General features: G+C 41.3%; 2 protein-coding genes across 2 annotated transcripts; one reads left to right on the top strand and one right to left on the bottom strand.

The window, feature by feature from the left end:
- The first annotated feature begins 3,077 nt into the window (after positions 1–3,077).
- Positions 3,078–13,390, top strand: tuft1a (tuftelin 1a). Its single transcript, XM_085366528.1, has 12 exons — positions 3,078–3,277; positions 8,716–8,796; positions 9,655–9,756; positions 9,856–9,942; positions 10,208–10,258; positions 10,368–10,451; positions 11,132–11,242; positions 11,358–11,581; positions 11,693–11,798; positions 11,899–11,982; positions 12,156–12,250; positions 12,364–13,390. Exons 1-12 carry the CDS (start codon positions 3,218–3,220, stop codon positions 12,434–12,436), a joined length of 1,158 nt encoding a protein of 385 aa, XP_085222654.1. The 5' UTR covers positions 3,078–3,217; the 3' UTR covers positions 12,437–13,390.
- A 1,399-nt stretch (positions 13,391–14,789) lies between these two features.
- On the bottom strand, positions 14,790–19,089 carry ltap1 (lipid transport auxiliary protein 1). Its single transcript, XM_085365640.1, has 7 exons — positions 18,828–19,089; positions 16,789–16,890; positions 16,601–16,709; positions 16,436–16,489; positions 16,174–16,340; positions 15,120–15,178; positions 14,790–15,007 (listed from the first exon to the last, which is right to left on the bottom strand). Exons 1-7 carry the CDS (start codon positions 18,888–18,890, stop codon positions 14,791–14,793), a joined length of 771 nt encoding a protein of 256 aa, XP_085221766.1. The 5' UTR covers positions 18,891–19,089; the 3' UTR covers position 14,790.
- Positions 19,090–20,401: the final 1,312 nt, after the last annotated feature.

The following is a 20,401-nucleotide window of genomic DNA, read 5'->3' on the forward strand; positions in this document are numbered from 1 at the left end:
AGCCGACTGGGAATAACCTTCAAAACAACTGGATGTGCATCAGTAGTGAGTGTGATCTGTGCCTGTGCAGCTACCCTTGGAAAAAGCTGCAAACCACATCTTTATGGATATATACCAAGGTGCAAAAGAGGTTTATCAAATGTTGTCTATAAGTGGGAAAGAGTTAAAGGATGAGTGCATAAAGTTAAAAAAAATCCTACAGTATTGGTGGAATTTCTGTTGAACCATATCAGACGTGCACACTGGCTCACCGGGAGTGAGATGAACAAATCCCAATAAGCTAGAAGTATCTAAGTTAAGAAACACACACATGAACACAGAGTGGTTCCAGATTTGACATCAAGTATGTGAAAGATAAATACTGTATTTTATTTGAGTGTGATTTTCCTTCTCCCTCACCAAGTACATCCAGTAAGTATAAAATGAAGGTTGTTTTATGGTCTTTTGTTATATTTGCATTTACCTTTTTTCTGTCACAGCGTTTGTTGAAACTGTTATCTGGTTATGTTTGGGCTTCAGCAGGGACACGTTCACAGAGCAGCACTTTTCCTGACTCACTTGTGTTAGCCCTTTTAAGGTAGCCAATGAGACATTTCCATTTAGTCGTCTACAAAGACTTTAGTCCAGACAGGCTTGTCAGATTCTTGAGGATCTGAAAACACAAAGCTCGTCCGGGCTATGTGCATATTTGAAGTTGGCACAACTTAAGACATACTCTTCCAAACAGATAAGAAGGACGACTGAATGCGACTAGCAGGAGTCTGACTCACTCTGTGATCTCAGTCTAATGCGTGCATGTATGAAAACATAGACTCTCATAACAGTCTGCTGTCTGATCTCTGGATCAGTGCGTCTGCATGTGACCAATGGCATGATGTAAACTCATAATCAGGACTAGGATTGTTGCTTGGTGTGTGCATTAGGTGTACACGTGCTGGTCTTCTAGTTTGTGGAGGAACTTCATTCCCAGTGATAAATCAACCATTAGTGAAAGCAACCACTCTGATATAAAGGTTACATTCTTGGTTAGTGACTGGTTACCCTGAAGTGATTACTTATTAAAAATGCAGGTCATGTAGACAATTTCGCTAATGCCTGGTTAGGCTTTTCCTGCTTTTGTGCTCCTGGTTTTTGCTCCTGGTTCGAATTCACTTAACATCATCCTTTTGTGTGTCACTCTGAGCTGTTGTTTGCTCCTAAACGCCGCTAAAGTCGTTATCCAATTTGAGGTCTGTGCAGAGCTGGATCAGCTGCTGCTGCATCAGCTACATGCCAGCAGAGGAACGCTCACTCTGTTACTCATTTGTTCTGTCACCTTTGTGCCTTCGGGGTGGCCTGTAGAAATATGCAGCCCAGGTCGTGCAACAGTAGGAATTCTGCAGGAACAATAAATGTTTTGTAAGCTTTGGAGTTTTACATTACTGCTGAAAAAATCTGCCTGGCACCAACAAATTAATAAACACATAAAGAAAATAAAGAAGTAACCTTTTTGTCAAGCTTTTGGACGCGACTGATTTGTTTTGTGACTGGAGGACAGCTTATTGTGCTGTTTTATGTAAAGTCAACATTAAAGGGATTAAAGGGAACATTTTAATATTTCATGTGTTCTGTTTTGAAATGCTGTAAATCATTTTTAGGCTTTGAACTGAACTGTTAACTGTTATGTGAGGACATGTGGTTATGCTTTGCTGTCAAAGAATAAACAATTTCACAATTCAGTTAAAGTAAATCAGCCATTTACCTGGTAGTGAAAACAAGCTTAGCTTGGTATTGCAGTTGAGTGATATCGTGAATGAGCTGTGCTTTGCTGACCTCACAGGAATGGGTTTATATTTGGCCATATACGTTCATTTTCACCCCCAGTCCCTGGCACGCTGATGTCATTTACAGACAATAAGGGAAAGCCATGGATGCGGCCTGTGAAGGATATGACTGGCAACCGAAAAGCATAACTATAAAGGATATTAAACATCAAAACAGTAAAACCAATTCTTCAGATTCATGCATGGAGTCAAAAACACATTAACACAATTACTAAAACATTCAGGCGATGGCAACACATTAAATAAGTAGCTTTGACATAAATAAGTAACACATGTTCACTGTAACAGCTTCTTTTCTCCTTTTAATTACACTCTGTTTTCTTTAGCTTTATTTGATTGTTTTACTTTTAGAGCAATCTTACTGCCTTATATTTTTGCTTTTTACATAGCAACTTGTAGTATTGCAGATTTTTACTTACTGAGTACCTATTTTTCCCCATATTACCGCATTTTTTGTCCGTTTAATTGAGATAATCTGCTTCGTTATTTTTTTATACGTACTCCCCTTTAAGGCCAATACCTTGCTTTAAGTTTCGTCCCTTCTGATTGGCTGCCCTTTGTAAACAGAAGCTTTGAATGGCAGGTGGGTGGGTCCAGTGTGCTGTAGGCCACAGGTATTACTTGTATATTCTGAATATGGCCATCACCATAGTAACAGTGTGTATGCATTGCAGAAGATTAATTAGCCTGCTTCCACCTTGATATGTTTGCAGAGCAACCTGTTGTGGCTGGATGGGTTTCTACAGTATCTGGGATTTGTTAACATAGGGCAGACGTATTATATTAACAATTGTGTTTGCAGTTACATGTCGAATTTGGTGAGAAAAGTTCAACAACAACATCAATAATAATAAGAATAAATGCCTCAAATCACTGAACTCAGTCTTTTGGTTTCCATTGCTTTGTAATCTTAGGAGAGAGTCTTCTTAAACAGGCTCGGTCAGGAGTTCAAGCTCGCTCAATAATTCATTGAGCAGTGTGCTGACTGGACAGCAGTCAGTAGGTGTTGCCTTCCGCTGCTCAGCAAGGGGCCATCACATTCCTCTGTTTACTACTTTTTCATGGCTCTCTGAACATCGTGTGATAATCGGGATGTAACATTTCTAGAAGTCACTGTGCCAGAAGTTGTCATACCGGTGCTGACCCTCCCCTCTCAGCTATTCCCGATTCCCCTAGTTCCCTATTTGGCCGTTTCGGTCTCCTTGTGGGCGGGTCGCATGCTTTTGTGGCTCACTCCCACTGTGACGTGCAGAGAGAAGTAGCTCCTCACACACTTACCGGGCCGAGGACTGATAAAGTGACTGAGCTGCTGTGTGCGGTCAGTAGAGAGACACCGTGACGAAGCTTTGAATTCTTTATTTATTGTGTGTGTGGAGTATTTATTTCTGTGAGAGATGAACGGAGTGACGAGAAGTCTGTGCACCTTTGAGGACATCAGAAGTCAAGAATATGGGGTAAGTTACTTATACATTAGCTTACGTGGATTTCTGTGTCTTTGTGCGTTTGCTGTACTTAACTGAAGAAGGTCTAATCAATGGATGACCCAACCAGAAATAAATCACGGTGGATAATTTCCTGTTCATTTATTGTAATTAATTTATTTACGTTATTTACTATTTCTTCAATTTTTCAATTTTTGTCTGTACTCTGCCCTCTGATTATGTGGCTTCACCTGCTTTAAATGGTGCATTTACTGTCCCTGGCTTTGAGGTATTAACCCCTCTTACCCACAGAGACAAGGTGGCAGCTCAGTATTAATCCAAATAACATCTGTGTCTGTCACAAGTACCTTCTGGACACATCATTTAAAGGCTTACAGTTACAGAGAGTGAAGGCAGCTCAGGAACTAAAGGCTGTGCTTGTGCAGTATGTGTGCCACCTGCCCATGTGAAGGTTTGATCACCAGGAATAATCAGCTCACTATGTGTGTGCTTTGCTGCAAACCTGTAAAGAAAGTAGTTCTAAGCTATACTTTACATCCCTTGAATGGGCTTTATTTGCTTGCGTGACAGCAAAAGCATTAATCATTTACCTCACCTGAAAAAACAAACTGTTGACCTGCGCTGTGGTTTATGAGGTTGCGGGGCAACATGATACCCTCCACCTTCCACCTCAGCGCTCCCCTGCTGAGCTCATATCAAATCATATTACAGAAACGTGTAAAACTTTCAAGACACACACGTTCATATTTGTTTAAAAATAACCCGAAGGTCGTCTAAATTCTTAATTTAATTAGATATTGTCTGACTGAGCTCGACGGGAAGGCAAATTATTTTACTTACAATGAATCAGACCCTTTGATGTGTATGAATGTATTAAAGTTCTATTAAATTCATTATTTTTTGTCCATTTGTGATGAAAATCTATGGTTGGCACAAAGTCTCGCACCATTTGGGGACCCACTGATCTAGATCTTCTGTTGTGTAACTACAAAGCAGACATAAACGTCAACGTGTACAAAGGCCACTTACACACACAGCTCTCAGGAATGTGTTATGGGGCAATATACGAAACTTTATGTTTGTCCAGTCTTTGTTTTATCTAATCATACATGACATTTGAACATGAGGCTGATAGCACATTTGCATCAGCTTCACAGAGAACATAAATTTATCTTTAACAAAGTCAAATTCAGCAGTCAAATAGTCACCCACCTGCAGTATTTGCATCTGATATGGCTGTTCCTAGTTAAAAAAGCAGCCGAGGAACTTTCACCTCGGCGTACTGTAACGACTGCAGGGTGCTGACAGATTAGTTAATGACACAGTTATCAGTGACACGTCTGTAAGGATACAAGAGGAGGAGGAATGTGCCTGATGTAGCACAGAGAGGCCTTCAGCAGCTCATTTGTTAAGTATGTTTTCGGGAACTGGGATCATGTGATAAAAATAAAATAGAAGGAACAAGAAGCACTGACTCTGAAACAAAGAGTGCTCTAAGGTTAGTACTAGTGACCAGAAATCCCAGGGTTTTTTAATCTATTGTTTGAAACTGTAGCGCTTTCTCTTTCCTGCACAGCAGGATTTATCAAGGTATTATTTTCAGCTCGGGCAATGTTTAGAAGTGATGTCACAATTGCATGTTGTTGAACACATTCCCAGCGTCTCTTCTCATCATCAGTCATCTTAGTCAGGAGAGTCTGACATCACCAGCTGGGAATGGGCCAGACATGACTTATTGGCACATTTGTGTTGCGACATGATTGCAATATGCCCGCAAACACCTTTTTTACCTGCCACACAGAGCAGAAAAATGACTGATTATAGGGATTCTAGTGTCCTCTGTCACTGTGAACTCTGATCCTGGACTGCTTGTTTATCATCACCTGTTCAGGTTCTCACATGATGGCATTTCACGCAACAATCAGCTCCTCTGTCCTCTTTAAAATGGACTTAACCTAATTTAACCCATTAATTGGCGCAGCCTGCTGAGTCAGTGGGACAGTGACACCTTTTCACTGCCGCAGGAGCTACAGATGCATAAACTAGGGCTCAGCACTATAATTATCACCTAATCGTCCAGTAATGGTCTAAGATTAAATGATTAATTGAATAACAATCATCATAGCTTCTCAGCACAGTCCAAAATCCAAAAGTGGGTGTTTAATTTATTCTCTTATGTGACAAAGAAAAGCAGCCTCTCTGGAGGTTTGCAAGCACCAGGTTAGTCACATGAAGAAACCCTGAAACGATAAATAAGTTACCAGTTTAACTGTGCATCAGTCCTATTTTGATTAACTTTGATTCATCTCTGTGGTTTTGTGTAAAACTCCCTGTGCTTGCCAAAGCTGGGTGGAGCAGAATATAAAAGTGGTCATAAAATCCAGTTTCTATTACCGATAAGTTGGTGTTGAAGCTTCGAGCCGTAGTTTTGTTTACCTAATCTTTGATCACATAGTTCCCTGTGTTAGTGTTTGCTGTTCAGACAATCAGTTGTGTCAAGAGAGCATGTGATGCAGTAAGAGGTGTATTGGGTTACGCCTATTGAAATAAAGGTTTTCTATACAAATGTGTTTATATTCCCGTTTCCTTTATGCAAGAAAGACACTGAAACTCAATAACAGTGTGAACATTGTTACTAAACTACCTGAAAGCACACAGGAAGCACTGGCGGCCATGCTCGGATTGCACCTGTCGTTTTAAAGGCTGAGGTTTACGATGCAGTTGGACAAAAGATAAAGTGACACCTGTGCAGCGTGTGGGAAAGCAGTGCAAGAGAGGAGGAATGTCATTTAATTCAAAGACGTTTGTTCAAACACACACACATTAGAGGATGTTTCTTTTTGGGGAATGCAGGAAGTACACTTGTAGAGACAAGGGGATGCTTTACTATTAAAGGGCGCGATACCTGCTCCTACCTCTGTTCGGAAATATAAACTCTTTCCTCTTTAAGCGGGATCGATTTCTAAGGGACAAATCCAGAAACTCTGCATGTTTAACAGCAACATTCCTAAACTGCTAGTCAACCCTCAGTTACAGCCTCCTGATGCCAAAGTCTGAGATGAAAAGCATCCTCGTATCCTTTCAGCCTTTCTGCCTGCAGGTACCCCGTGATCTTTTGTGTCCATTGTCGTGCACCCAGCTGTGTGGACTCTGTGCGTAAAGCTCATTGTCATGTTTCTGCCATTATAAAGGCAGTGTGCACTTAACCTCGTATGTGTGTTTTTCTGCGTGTCAGTGGCCATGCGTGGGTCACTGTCTATAAGCTCATCCAACTGGTCCTTTTGTCCGTGTTCCCGGGAAGTGTAGTATTACAGGTTGTTGCTGAAGGTGGAAAGGACCGCATTTTTGTGTGTCCACGGACATAAAAGAGCAAACCAGCAGAGAGACTGAATAGCTCAGAGCTGGGATTAGTGGACTCTTTGTTTGGCTGTCTGTGGAAGTCCAGAAAAGTCGTGTAATGATGGATTCCTTCTTAACAACTATCCCACTGTTCCCCTTTCGTCCTCCCCCAGTCATGCACCCTGTTAGAGCTTACAGACATTTGCAATCTGAGAGGAGAACATGAAGAAAGAAAGGGGAGTTTTCTTCATTGTGGTTGGACCTCCACCAAGACTATTACTCTATTTCCTTTTTTACATTCATTTTCTATTATTATGTCTCCTGAATATCAGTCCCACACGTCTCGCTGTCTGCCTTTTCCCTTTCACTGCATCCTGAAAAGATAACCAGCTAATCTAGCCCTAGACCTTCTCTAAACACAAAGCTTTTCTTTTACAGCAGCTTTTTATGGTGGCATTACGCAACACGAGCGAGTTCATTTCCCCTTGTCTGGTCAGAATCGAGACGCACTCTGCACATGAGACAGAGTCTCTGGACAGAAGCTGAGATTAGAAAGATTAGAATTGGTTATTTGTTTGTTTTTATTATCCATCATTGATACATTTTTTTTTTAAATGAGTTGCTTGGTAAGTGGCATTTCATCTACATTCAAAAATCACTTGAAGACAGGTGATTTTGCATTTCATTTATCTACACTTCCTTATAATTACGGGGGAGAACAGGGAAGGTTTTGGCTGAAACTACCAAGCTGAAGATCATGAAGCTTGTTGGGAGGGAAAGACCCATTAAAGTGTCAATCCAGACAAAATGCCTTAAAAACTGGCATTGACCTTAGTGGAGGATGGGCTCACTGGGTTCTCTTCTAGTTGTTGACCAAAACAGAAACAGCTGTTGATAAAGGAAATCGCACACGAATGTTCATTCTAGCCGCACTTTCACCGAGTTGTATTAAAGGCTCAGAGAACAACATGCATCTATAACTGACAGCAGGGCGAAGTCCATCCGCAGATGAAGATCGTGCGACTTGATCGCTGTTCTGTAACGCCAATTAAACTGACATTTAGGCGAGATTGCTGTGACACCGCCTAAAGCAGTGTCTATGAAAGGAAAAGCAAGGTAACAAAATGTAGGTAGGGCTGTTGTGGTGCATGATGAGCACCGAAAGAACACAAAGGAATAAACTATTAACGTACAAGTGGCTAAACATGACCAGACGCTCCCACTCAAACGCACCAGAGAGCAGGCACACACAGATATGTTCATTTTGTTTACGATTTAACCAATTATCTGATTACATGTAATATATCACCAGTTAATCTGATTGGAAGTATTACTCGTTCATACATTAGTTTCTGTTTAGAGTTGTTTGGCGGTGACTTGAGGAGGACACAGTGAATACCCACGGGAAAATGAACAGAACAAGTTGTGTTGGCTGGAACGAGTTATATAATGTCTCCGACCTCCTCCCAAACATCCGCATACTTGCATTAGCACAGACGCTGACTGGTCACTGTTTATTAGAGGCCGCCGTGTACTGGAAGACACACACGGAGTCCCGTCCTTGGGACTTTTATCCTGTGACTGAAAGAAAATATCTGTGCGTTTTGCTTGAGCGTTGATTCTGTGCATTGTTTTGCCTCCATCTTACTCCGCCCTCTTGTATTGTTAGTGTGCCAGACAGTTTATGGCTACTGTGAGGTTATGTTGCCATGGAAATATTCCGTCTTGCTTGACATTACATTTGCTGAGTACTTTCCCAGAAATCCAGCCACTGTCTCCAGTTGGCTGCGAGCATCTGGAGGGTTTCCGCCTAAGTCCCTCTGACGTCTGTAGCAATTGGTTTAAATCAAACAATCTGTCCCTGTGCAGCAGGGAGAAAACTTTTTCTTTCGTTCTGATGCTCCTATAGCACACTTTCTTACTGGATACTCCCCCACCCCACTGTCCCTCCTTCTCTGTTTCACTCTTTGAGTATGACTCAGTCTCTCCTCCTCCTCTTTTTTTTTTTCCCCCTCTCCTCCTCAAAATAGTCCCCAATCAGCCTCTCCATCACATAACCGTCTCTTTGTGGCTTCACTTCATCAACCTCTTACTTTCGCTGCCTTTTTTAGGAGGGGTGTAGGCGGCTGCGGCTCACACTTCACGACCAGAACCAGGCGGCGGCTCGGAGCACAGAGCAGCACAGGGACAAGGTAAGCACGTCCTGTACCTGATAACTTCTGACCACCAGAAGGGAGAACAGAGCAGATCCTGGGCATTAGATCAGCAGCAGATGGAGCGTGTTTGGAGTTTAGAGTTTTAAAATACGAGTCTTTGATATTTGAATAGATTTGTCACCTATTAGGCTAAACTGAGAGAATTGATTTTAAAATGTTAACGGATGAGAAAAGAAGTGCTGAAGGTTTGTTCACCCCATTTTTGGATCTGAAGGTTCAGACAGTTGCTTAATCTTCTCTACGATCCTCAGTAATTAGCTCAGAACAGCTGCGCTTTCAAAAAAGGAAAAAGAAAAGACACCAGCCGCGTAAGAAGATGCCATCAGCTTTTCATTAGTGGGGTTCCCACACTCAGTGTCTCAAAACAACCATTGTTATACCAATACCAGTGGGACCACCAGCACAATTGCATAACGTGTCTCCACCTTTATCTGCATGCCCCCCCCCCCTCGCTCTCTCACTCCCTCTCTGCGTTTTGGCCAGATGTTTATGGGTTAGTCTCCATAGTAATTAGTGCTCAAAGTCTGGCTCCTGATTGCAGAGGCTCTCGGTCTTTCACACCCACGCAGGAAGAAATTTTTCATTTTTGCCTGTTAACAGTTTAATTTGACCAAGCATGCAGACGGTCCTGGCAAAAAGCTTTGTATTAATTATCAGTCAGATTCATTCCTGCCAGTTCTCACGAATCCTGTGTTGCAGCATTGATTGTAAATATGACCAAACCCTTTCTGGATCATCTGCATTTAGTTTGACATTTTATTTAGAAATTTATCACACCCATCTATTCACGCAAAAACCCAATTGTGAACTCCTCTTATGTCTGCTAATCTCCAGCCAATCGGACGAGCTTTTGCACTGGTGCAGCCAGCCAACGAGAGGACTGCTTTGACCTCTGAACCAGTCAAATCCACAGAGGAGCAGGTAGAAATCATCAAGGTAGGCTTCTTTGTATTTTCTTTGTTTGTGTTTTTTTTTGTTTTTTTTCTTCTGTTGGTTTTAAACCAGTATATACATTCATGTATGTCCTTGTTTCAGGTGTATCTAGAGGCCCGCAAAAAAGAGCAGCAGAAACACCAAGAGAGCCTGAAGATGCTGTCAGATGAAGTTTCACAGATACAGGAGGTCAGTGTCTGGACAGCATCTATCTGGCTGTTTCACTAACACACAAATGCACACAGTAACTCTACAGTCTGTCGTCCCTGTTTTATAACTTATGTAAGAATTTGCATCTTGTAAAATCATCCTCACTCATACGCCTCTTTTCTCTCGTGATTCCCTTCAGCTCCCGACTTTCCTGTGTTGGTTATTTGCTCAAGTAGAAAACATACATGTTCAGATAATATCTTAATTTATAACAATATCTTTTTTGTGTGTTTGTGTCACACAGGTGAGATACTGCCTGAAGACTCTGAGGGAGCAGATGGCAGCCAAAAACAAGGTAAGCCATTGTTAGCCTTGCATCCTGAGCTCTTGATGGCATTTCCTTTAGCTCTCCCCTCACTGTCTTTAACATTTTCCATCTGCACTTCCTCCTTTTATCTGTCCAGCCGCACACAAATGGGTGGAAGGTTGGAATCCCCTTCAGAAAGAGCACTTCATCCACTAAACCAGGAGCTAAAGATGACGGGCAGGTGAGCAAACACACGTATGCACATCATAGCTTCAGTCCTGTGGTGTCTTGTTGTTGTTTTTTTTCCACGGGCTATCTGTGTCAGTTTGCGTTTTCTATAAGATTCCTGTAAAGCGATCACCTCCCGGAGGCTCACAGATAGAATGTGGTGTCATCATGGGGGGAAAAAGAGGATTAAAATGGCAGACAAAAAGCAGCTACGTTTACAGCACCCCAGGGTGTAAGAAAATGCGCGGAAGAGCTGTTCCGGCACACTATGTACCGCTGCCTGCGTGTGTTATTGTTTTCAGGCCCCCTTCATTCCACGCATGCTTCATCCTCGCTGACTCTAAGCCAGACATTTGTCGCATCCTCTTGTTGTGCGTGTCAGCAGTGTTTTGCAGACACACACAACAAAGAAGCTGACACTGTTGTGTTTGGTTTTTACTGTTTTTGCGCCACTTATAGCAACATTTGTGACTCACATGACACCTTACTCGCTCTAAGTGTGGGAGGCACAAATAGGAGGGAAACGCAGGTCATGTTCCAGCTGCACCACTGACGCACGTGGACACGCCTGTTTTCTTTATAGCGGCAACACCCACAGAGCTCTTACGAGACTCGGCCATCATTGTATTGATTACATCATTCTAAAAACATCTGAGTACTATTAGGGTAATCCAGCGCTTTATTTTCTGTTAGGACGTGGATGACGAAGCAGAGAGAAGCAAGCTGAGAGAAGTCAGTAAGCGCTTGTATGCACAGATGCAGGAAGCAGAAAAGAAACACCTGGAGGAGAAAGAGAGACTGCAGGTAACCTACACTGGCTTTGCATTCATCGTGCATATTACATACAAAGTAAACACATACATATTTATATAATTTGCATGAAAGCGATATTTAGAACAAAACTTTTTGACCAATCCAGGCTGAAGGCAGCAGGCTTAGAGAGCATCTGAGTGACCAGGAGGAGAAGCTGAGGAGTACAGAAGAAGCCAATGAGAAGAAAGACCAGCGCATCGATGAGCTTCAGAGGCTGCTGGGAGGAATGGAGCAGGAGAGCGCCACGTTGCGGGAGGCCATCCGCAACCGTGAAGATGAACTGCGGGAACTGCGAAAGATCAGAGAGGAGGGCCACAAAGGGGCGGAAAGGTCAGCTAATAAGCACACACACACACATATAAGTGTTAAACTCTCCACTTATCAATTATCTGTCAATAGCGTGTTCAATAGCGTGCTGTAACATACTGTGTGTGTTTTTAGGACTGAGCAGTTGGAGAAGGAGGTGGCCATACTCAAAGAAAAGATCCACCATCTGGATGACATGCTGAAAAGCCAACAGAGGAAAGTCAGACACATGATCGAGCAGGTGGGATGAGCATGTGTGGCTCTATAAAGCAAATACATTGTCTCCGTCTTCTTTGCGTAGGGATCGCTCACTGTCTGTCTCCATGTTTGCTCGTCTTTAGCTCCAGAACTCTCGCATGGTGATCCAGGAGCGGGACCGCGTGATCAAAGAGCTGGAGGAGAAAGTGGCATTTTTGGAGGCTGAGGTGAGGACAGCTTCTTCTGTAAGAAAATATGTCTGAGGAATTTAAATTGAAGGGTCAGGGTAAAACGTAGACCAGCCTCTGCAATTAGAGAGAAGACGAAAGGAGAAAAGCTGAAGCCAGTGTCTGTTCTGTGATTATAATTTGCACCCTTTGAAATCTCCCTGTGTTTGCAGAACCGAGAAATGCACGACCAGGTGGACTACTTTCTGGGAGGACAAAGGTCAAATTCCTACCTTTCATCAGAACGCAACGCCCAGATTGTCTACAGGTGACTTATTTTGCCAGCGCTCTTCCAATATATTACCTATAAACAACACATTTAGGTGCGTTAAATGCTGTTTTCCACCTAAAAAATAATTTATCCTCCTCTCATCACTACAGCAAACCAATCAAGCTGTCCACCTCATCCAACAAACCGCTTCCTTTCATCAAAGTCATCGAGATCAAGTCATGAACCAGCTGGGCAGATGAATTAATCAGTTACTGCTGAGAAGGGCTCAGAAGCACCAACTGCCTGTTCGATGTCAACTGAAGTGAACGGTTCCGATGTGCGTGCTGAACATCAGAGACCACAACTACCAAACCAAACAATATTGAAGGAAAAAAGGGGGTGGGAGGGGTTTATCAGCACACATACAAACACACACACACACACACACACTTGCGTGTCTGCGCATATGCATAAAGAATGTCCGCTTTAATGTAGCTGCATTAGAGAGAGCGATGTGTGTCTAAGTTTACGTGTAGTACTGCAAACTGTATGCAAGTGTTTTTGCTTGCCCTGCTTTAAGTTTCTAATGATGATTAACTCAAAGAGCAGGGGGTAATAATTCCTAACAACATTATAAAATTCACATACAGCAATGCAGCGCCAATAAACTGTAGCTAACGCCACCGTCAGGACACACGATGTGAAGAATCATTAACACGTTTATCTGAATTGTGTCTTTGTCTTCGTTGCTGACTCCTCCGTGACTCCGCTCCCTTTCTGTGTGAGCGGTGTAATGCTTTAGAGTGTAAATACTGACTGTAGCCTCTATAAGGGCGACACCCTGTGATTATTTTTATGGGCTATTTATTTTTTTTCTCTGAGCTGTTTGTAAGTAAATATATGGTTGTCAAGCCTCCAACGAAAAGTATGGCACTTTATGAAACTGTGAGGAGGAAAGAAAAATGAAGATGTTTGGGAAGTCAGACACGTGAGAGGCGTCCTTTTTCTTAATATTTCTTGTAAAGCATTTCGGTCACTGCGCAGACAGTCACCTTCTTGTTGTACATATCAATGTGATTTTGATGTTTTGATTTCTACCTAACAGCTTTTTCCTCTATATTTATTAATGTTAAATGAAATGCCTAGAGACATTGTTTAATAGAGAAGCTTTTGTACGAAGTACCTGTTAATCTGCTATCTGTGTTTGTTTTAGAATAAAATAACTGAAAATCAATGAGTTTCCTTTCAGTTCTTACGCAGAGAGCACAAGTGAAATAAGGTGACGCGGGCTCCTTCTGCTGGACGCTAGTTGCATTACAAAATGATATAATGATACACTTTATTAGGTACATCAACTACTCATTAACGCATACATTTAATTTAGCAATGCAGTACATCTAGGCATGTGAATGCATGGTCAATATAACCTGATGAAATCCAATTGTTTATTCACGACAGCATAACTATTAGTTTTGTGTGTGCAGCCAACAAATCTGCAGCAATTGTGTGATACTATCATGTCAATATGGACGCCAGCACCTTGTGGAATTTATGCCACGAAGACTTTAAAGGCAGCAGAAGGGGAAAGAGGGTCTAACACAGTACTATCACGGTGTGCCTAATACAGCTAGTTTCAGCTGCCCTCTTTGCCACAAGGGGTCGCCACAGTGGGTAGGTTTGCAAGTTTGATTTTGCAGTTTTTCTTGTCAAAGAAAATTCCCAATGACTCAAGAATCAACTGTATGTCACAGTTTTATTTGGATGGTAAATTGTATAGTAGGCACCACATAAAATAAATTATTCAGGCATTAAAATGCCTCCCTGGGAAACCATAAAAGCAGATGAAAATGAAACGCAGCTCTCATATCAGTATACCATTAAGAGTCAAGGAACAGAGTTCCCATAATGCAATACCCCACATTTAAAATACATCAATACACTGAAATACTGTTAATTCACATTGCACTGAGATAACTGATTTTTTTAAAAATGCACTTATTAATCACAGTTCCTGAAAACAAGTAGCACTATGGCTTCTGTAAAAAAAATGATCAAGACTTAAAAAAAACAAATCAACAAAACAAGTTGTCAAATTCACTGCAACAAAAGACAGCAAAGATGTACGTGTAAACATAAGTGACATCAACAGCAGATTTCTTTCTCACTAAGCAACAATTAATGCTGGTTTTCTCTGAAAATGTAACTATTAACATTTTAAAACAGTTGGTTATTTTCAGCAAGTCTGCATAGGTGTTTACATTGTGCAATAAATACTGATTGTCTTATGCTGTTGCATAGCCTAATAGCTCTGGATTTGTTTTGGTCAAATCAAACCTACTTACTATAGTCGGTTAGAGTCATTCTACCCACGCATATAGCACGCATACATGCAATAATACATACATGCAATAATATGCATAAGCTACACTTAGGTAAAGGGCACTGTAACAGTAATCTGATATGCACTACAGTGTAAACAAGGCAATACATGTTAGAGTATGAAGGCAGTGTTTTTGTCTTTTCACTCTGAGACTTCAGGCTCCGTAATCACTGGCAGCGCTGCCTTGTCCTTGACTTTCTGTTGGACGGGCTCATTTTCAGAGTGTACTGTCTAAAGTGTTGTAGTTGTCTTTGAAGTTCTTCAGCTCCAGGAAGTGTCTGGACCTCTTGCTGCGCTGCTGCATTGTAGATGAGAGGTAGGTGGGTTGGGTCGGAGAGGGAGAGGAGGTGCTTGCAGGTTCTGTGGTGCCGGTCAGGTCTCTGGCTGCAGACTGATGGTGCTGATTTAAAGTGCTGCTGCTCTGAGACTTCACTCTGAAACAATACAAGGAGAACCAATTGTTCCCGCTGCCTTATTAACATTCCATGCTGGGATTAAAGGAAAAGCTGTAAGGGAGCAGCGTGAGGATTGGCTGTGTTTTCTTACATGGAGGCCAGTTTTGTTAGGGCTTCCTGGTACTTCAAGAATTCTGCTTCACCAAAAGCCTGAAGATAAAAGCAGGAAAACATCAAGATCAGTGATTTGTTACTGAAACCAGAATAAAATCTTTAAGTGCCCTAAAGATTTGTCAAATTTTTACTGCCGTGCTGGGCAATACGGAGAAAACTTAAATCATATGGATAATATAGCTTTATACCTTGGGCTACACAGTATGTTACAAAAAGCACTACTATTAAAGACCCCATACATTTTTTATTTCAGAAAAAGCACAAGAATTAGCAAACAAAATGACATCAAGTGCATCGGAACTACAACACAAACTGGGAGCCCACTGGAAGGTCAATATGGAACTGTTTGTTCATGTGATGATGATGATGATGATGATGATGATATACACTCACCAGGCAGTTTATTGGGTACATCCATTCAGCTACATGTCAACACAACTCTCATCATCAAATTACATGGCAGAAACTCTAATTATGTACCCACATGACTATCTGTAGGTTTTACAGAGAATCGTCTGAAAAAGAGAAAATATCTAGAGAGCGGCAGTTCTCTGAGCAAATTATGTCAGAGGAGAACTCAAATAAGCTGTTGTTACAAGCCAAAGTATGCAGAGAAGCATCTCTGAAAGCAAAACACGTTGAACTGTCAAGCAGAAAACCGGATTGGGTCTCCCTGCTGTCAGCTAAGAACAGGAAACTGAGACTACAACTCCCACATGCTCATTAATATCGGAAAACAGAACATGAAATGTTGCCTGGTCTGCTAAGTCTCTGTTTGTCCTGTGACATTTGAATAGCAGGGTTAGAACGTGCTGTAACGGATGTGCAGCCAACAAATCTGCAGCAACTCTGTGATGCTATTGTGTCAAACTGGACCAAAGTCTCTGAGGAATGTTTCCAGCACCTTGTTGAATCTGAGCCATAAAGAACTAATGATGCAGTTCTGAAGACAAAGGGGGTCCAACCTGGTACTTGAGTCAGTGAGTAAATAAGAGAGGACTGAGCTGTGGACCGTCTGAGAAAATGCTGACCTCTGCCCCATGACGAGCTTTATTGTAGCCATCTAGCACCGTGTCGATGACAGAGCTCTGGTTTTCTCTGAATATGCAGTGGGAATTTCGTAGCTGCAGAAGCCAGGTCCGAAATCTTTTTCCAGTAACAGCGGTGGACGTTCCTCCAAGTTCACGAAAAGGAAAATCTAATGACAAACAGTTGAAGATGTTGCTGTAGCAGTCAGGAGGATTTAATCTGGATTCATGGCAAAACAAAACAAACTGTAACAGAAAAGCTTACCGGCATCTCTGATGGCATCAAGTGCTTTCATTCTATACAAATAGTCACAGGAACCTGGAACATGTGCACAAACACAGACTACTTAGTGCACGGGCATGGAAACTATTTATATGAATAGCTTCAGGAGTGGTGCGTGTTATGTGTGTGTTTGTTTGCTCCTCTTACCAGACTGTTCTCTCTGCATTAACCGGTCATCATCTGGAGACAGCAGACGAGGCTCAAAGTGGATTTTCTGGACCAGGTTCAGCTTGGCATCAATTTCTTGTCTCAGCTCCTGGAACAAAGACACAATTCTTCAGCACAAACACAAAAAACATCAGAACACACTTGCATTATAATAGTGTGCGTTTAACCTTTGGTGCGTTGTGGCCAAGGAGTACATGTGGTCCTCTTCGAGACTTCATGGCAAGTCGCATAATTTGTCTTTTGACAAAGATGAACAGCAAGACAAAAATCTGAAAGAAAGTTAAATGCTAGATGGATGTCTGAGTTTCCCTTTTTTTAAAAACATTATTTCCATGGCCAAGCAGCTCCTGTAGGTGGCACTGTTTTTTTGTCCATATAGTGTAAATAAATGCAAGTCCTAGGGTTAAATGTGTCTTTGTTTCATTGTTTTGTTGTGTAGCGGCTAAAATGAGGGTAAATGGCAGCATATTCTTTAGAACTAAACAGAAATGAGACCGAAATATTTGGTTTGGACCAATATCGAGAATATCAATATCAAGAACCAGTTTTCTACAATAACCCGTTCTCGATTAATGACCCAGTAGTCCAACTCCTTGAAATTGTTAGTCTGCCTGCCTATCACTCCCTCTTACCGGTTCCACTTGCACTTGTGCTGCAATCAGGTGATTTCATTTCATGTGTTTGAAGAGGACAATAATGGCACAGTCTGCAGCGTGGATATGGTTTGTACTGGTTTTTATCTTAACCTCTACATCAGTGACCTTCTACAAGTGGCTCATGTCAGTAATATGCAAATGTATGCAGATGATACTGTCACATATACACATGCAAAAACTGCAAAGCTTTTGGCGAGTAAATTGACAATTGCAATGCTCATGGAGGGGTTTGACAAGTCCTGTCTTACTCTTAATACAAGTAAGAATAAAGGAAGGTCTTTTCAGACCAGAAACTTTCACTAAGGGTTAGAAGATTGAAATTGTGAGTGAGTTTGAATATCTGGGTATGATTTAAATTTCAGTTTTAAGTCTAATATAAAGCAATTGATCAAAACTATTACATATAATCTGATAAAGCCTGAGGGACATTAGAGTCTGCCTCTCAGTAGAAGCTGGTAAGACCTTCATGCATGCCATGATTCTTTGTCATATGTTAAACTATATGTTAGAAACAAGCTTGGGAAACAGTCACTAAACCACTGAAGGGACAGCTGATGCAGATTAGCTTTAAGATATTTCTGGAACAATGCATCACATGGTAACATGTATGTTAATATTGTACATGGTGCCTTTTCAAATAAAATCGGTTAAAAAAAAAGACCTCTCAGGTCATCAGGTGCATATCTTTTAAATGTCCCCAGAATTAGATCTAAGTGTGCTGAGAACATGAGGGTACTTTCAGTTACTACCACGCTGTTCTTTGGAACAAGCTGCCTGCTGATCTGAGGTGAATGACATCCGTGCATACAGTCAACAACAGACACAAAATCTTTTTGTGTCTGTTGTGTGTGTGAGTGTGTGCATGCACATGTACATTAACTTGTATTTTACTTCATTGTAAACGTTTATTTTGCTGTTTTCACTGCCTTAAGACATCTTAAACCGACATATGTTTTTATGTTTAACTTAAACATGCTATATAAATTAAATTCCATCAACATGAGTCATGCCTGGGCCCTGCAGTATGCTCCATTGGTTAATTGTGGTTTTATAAATAAATTGTTTTGTTTGTTTTTTGTTGTCTTCATTTCTTTGCCACAGTCCCTGAGCCAGGTTGTGACACCTCCAAAGGGTAAATGTTGTCATTCATCACTCTAAATCCTTAAATCACACAGTGTAGTGTCGACATTTTGTAAACATTACAATAATTATGAATGTTATTATGATTAATCGCCCAACTACAGGCACCAGAGGAGAAATTGGGCTGCAGTGATATTTATTAAACAGATTTTACACACTATTAGTACCTTTCAGTGGAGTACACCATAGTTGAGGGATCCAGGTGTTCAAACTTGTAATAACAGCTTTATTTGCGTTTAATAGCAGATTATCAAGTAGAAATGAGTCTTTGGATAAAGTATCAACCACTACAAGCCTCTGATGAGGAATGAGGCACCTGTCCAAGCATCGCGATTACCTCTGTAACCCGGGACTGTGTTCATTGTTTCGGTTTGGATTAAACCAGCACAAACAACGTTAAACAAACTCACCAGACTGCCATAGGCCATCACAAGCACCACGTTAATTCTCGAAGGAAGCGAGTCGTTAAACATTTTGAGGATCTGCCGGTTTTCTTTTTACTTTGTTGTTATTTTAACTGAACTAACTGGATAAATGTCGATTCAAAGTGCGTCCTGTGCCCGGTACGTGTCTCATTTAAGAAGGCGTTTTCAAACCGCAAGCAGCCAACATTAAAGGAACAAAAGACAAAAACGGGGAAGTTGAGCGGACTAAAGTGCTTGTTGCTACATTTCGCTGCCTGACTTGTTGACTTCCGCGGTAGTCACGTGACCGGTACGGACAGGGGTGACGTCAGGTCTGACGCTGCCCCTGTGTGCATGTATTTATTTATTTTAACTATATATTTACGGATGCTACTTTACTGCAATGACCGTATAACAGAGTCATTGCTTCACACATGTAAATAGGAGAAAAAACCGCCCAAGTTCTTGTTTTATAATAAAGGAGGTTCAGCAATGTGTTTCTATTTTTCTTCCTCAAAAACAAAAACTTATAAGACTGGATATTTAAAGTCTTTATTTTCATCTTCTCCCCTTTTTCTCTGTCCTCTCCTGTTTGAAAAAATACCCTCTTCTTTGTTACCTTCATTATTTCTTCACTAAAATTTACTCTTTTGAAAGGAACTCAATATCAGACAAATCATAAAAATAAAAATAAAAACTGAAATGCTTTGTCAATTCAAGTCATCTCCATCTCCAGCTTTCAGCTTCTAGATTTTTCTCCTTCTTCATATTACATTTCTATCTTCCCTGACTCTAAACGTCATATGCCCTACTTAAAATACACTGTCCTTTCCCACAATGCTTCTGCAACACACAGTCTGTCAGTCCTACACCCTAAAGAATGAATTTCAAGCACTAGTGTGTGCCTGTGTGAGCTGAACTGTTATTTGCATCCATCCTGCAGAGACAGTGGGTGCTATTCTTCTGTCTGGAACAAGGGTGGGTGTCTGTGGAGTTGCATGGGGCTATTTACCCCTACTCACACACTTATCTTTGTCCTGAGAGGCACTATGCAAACTACCAGCCCTCTGTCCGGAAGGCTGGTAATTGATTGGATCATTATGGTCCTAATTCTTATCCCAGGGTCTGTGTATGTAAGTTATTTATTTCAGCAGGCACACATAAACATCAAGACTTCTCTTATTTAGTTGTGCAGCAAGCTAGCGTGGTAACCACAGTTTCCTCTGTCTCAACGGAAGACAAGTAACAGTCACAGGTGCATGCAAAAAGGCGGCAGTAAGTAGATAGCCTCTTCATGAAAAACAAAACTGTAAGTAGCTGCATTTTTTAAAATTATTTTATCCATTTATGTGTGCTTCCCTTTGTTTTAAAATTTGTAATAAAAAGGCTTTTTGTTCCCACAAACAGCTTGTTCAGTGAGAACAAAAATGATCAGCAATCGCAGATATTTTTCCCTTTAGTCAGCATTACAAACCCACTGACTCTCACCAAGTGTGTGTGTGTGGAGTGAAGCTCTGTTTTGTTGAACAGATGACATATGAGATGTGTTCTTATGGCAATATTTATCCCTGCTAGTATTC

This window comes from Diplotaxodon limnothrissa, linkage group LG11 (assembly GCF_057381915.1).
Source record: "Diplotaxodon limnothrissa isolate DT_005_m linkage group LG11, D_limnothrissa_male_GT1.1, whole genome shotgun sequence".
Classification (NCBI taxonomy): domain Eukaryota; kingdom Metazoa; phylum Chordata; class Actinopteri; order Cichliformes; family Cichlidae; genus Diplotaxodon; species Diplotaxodon limnothrissa.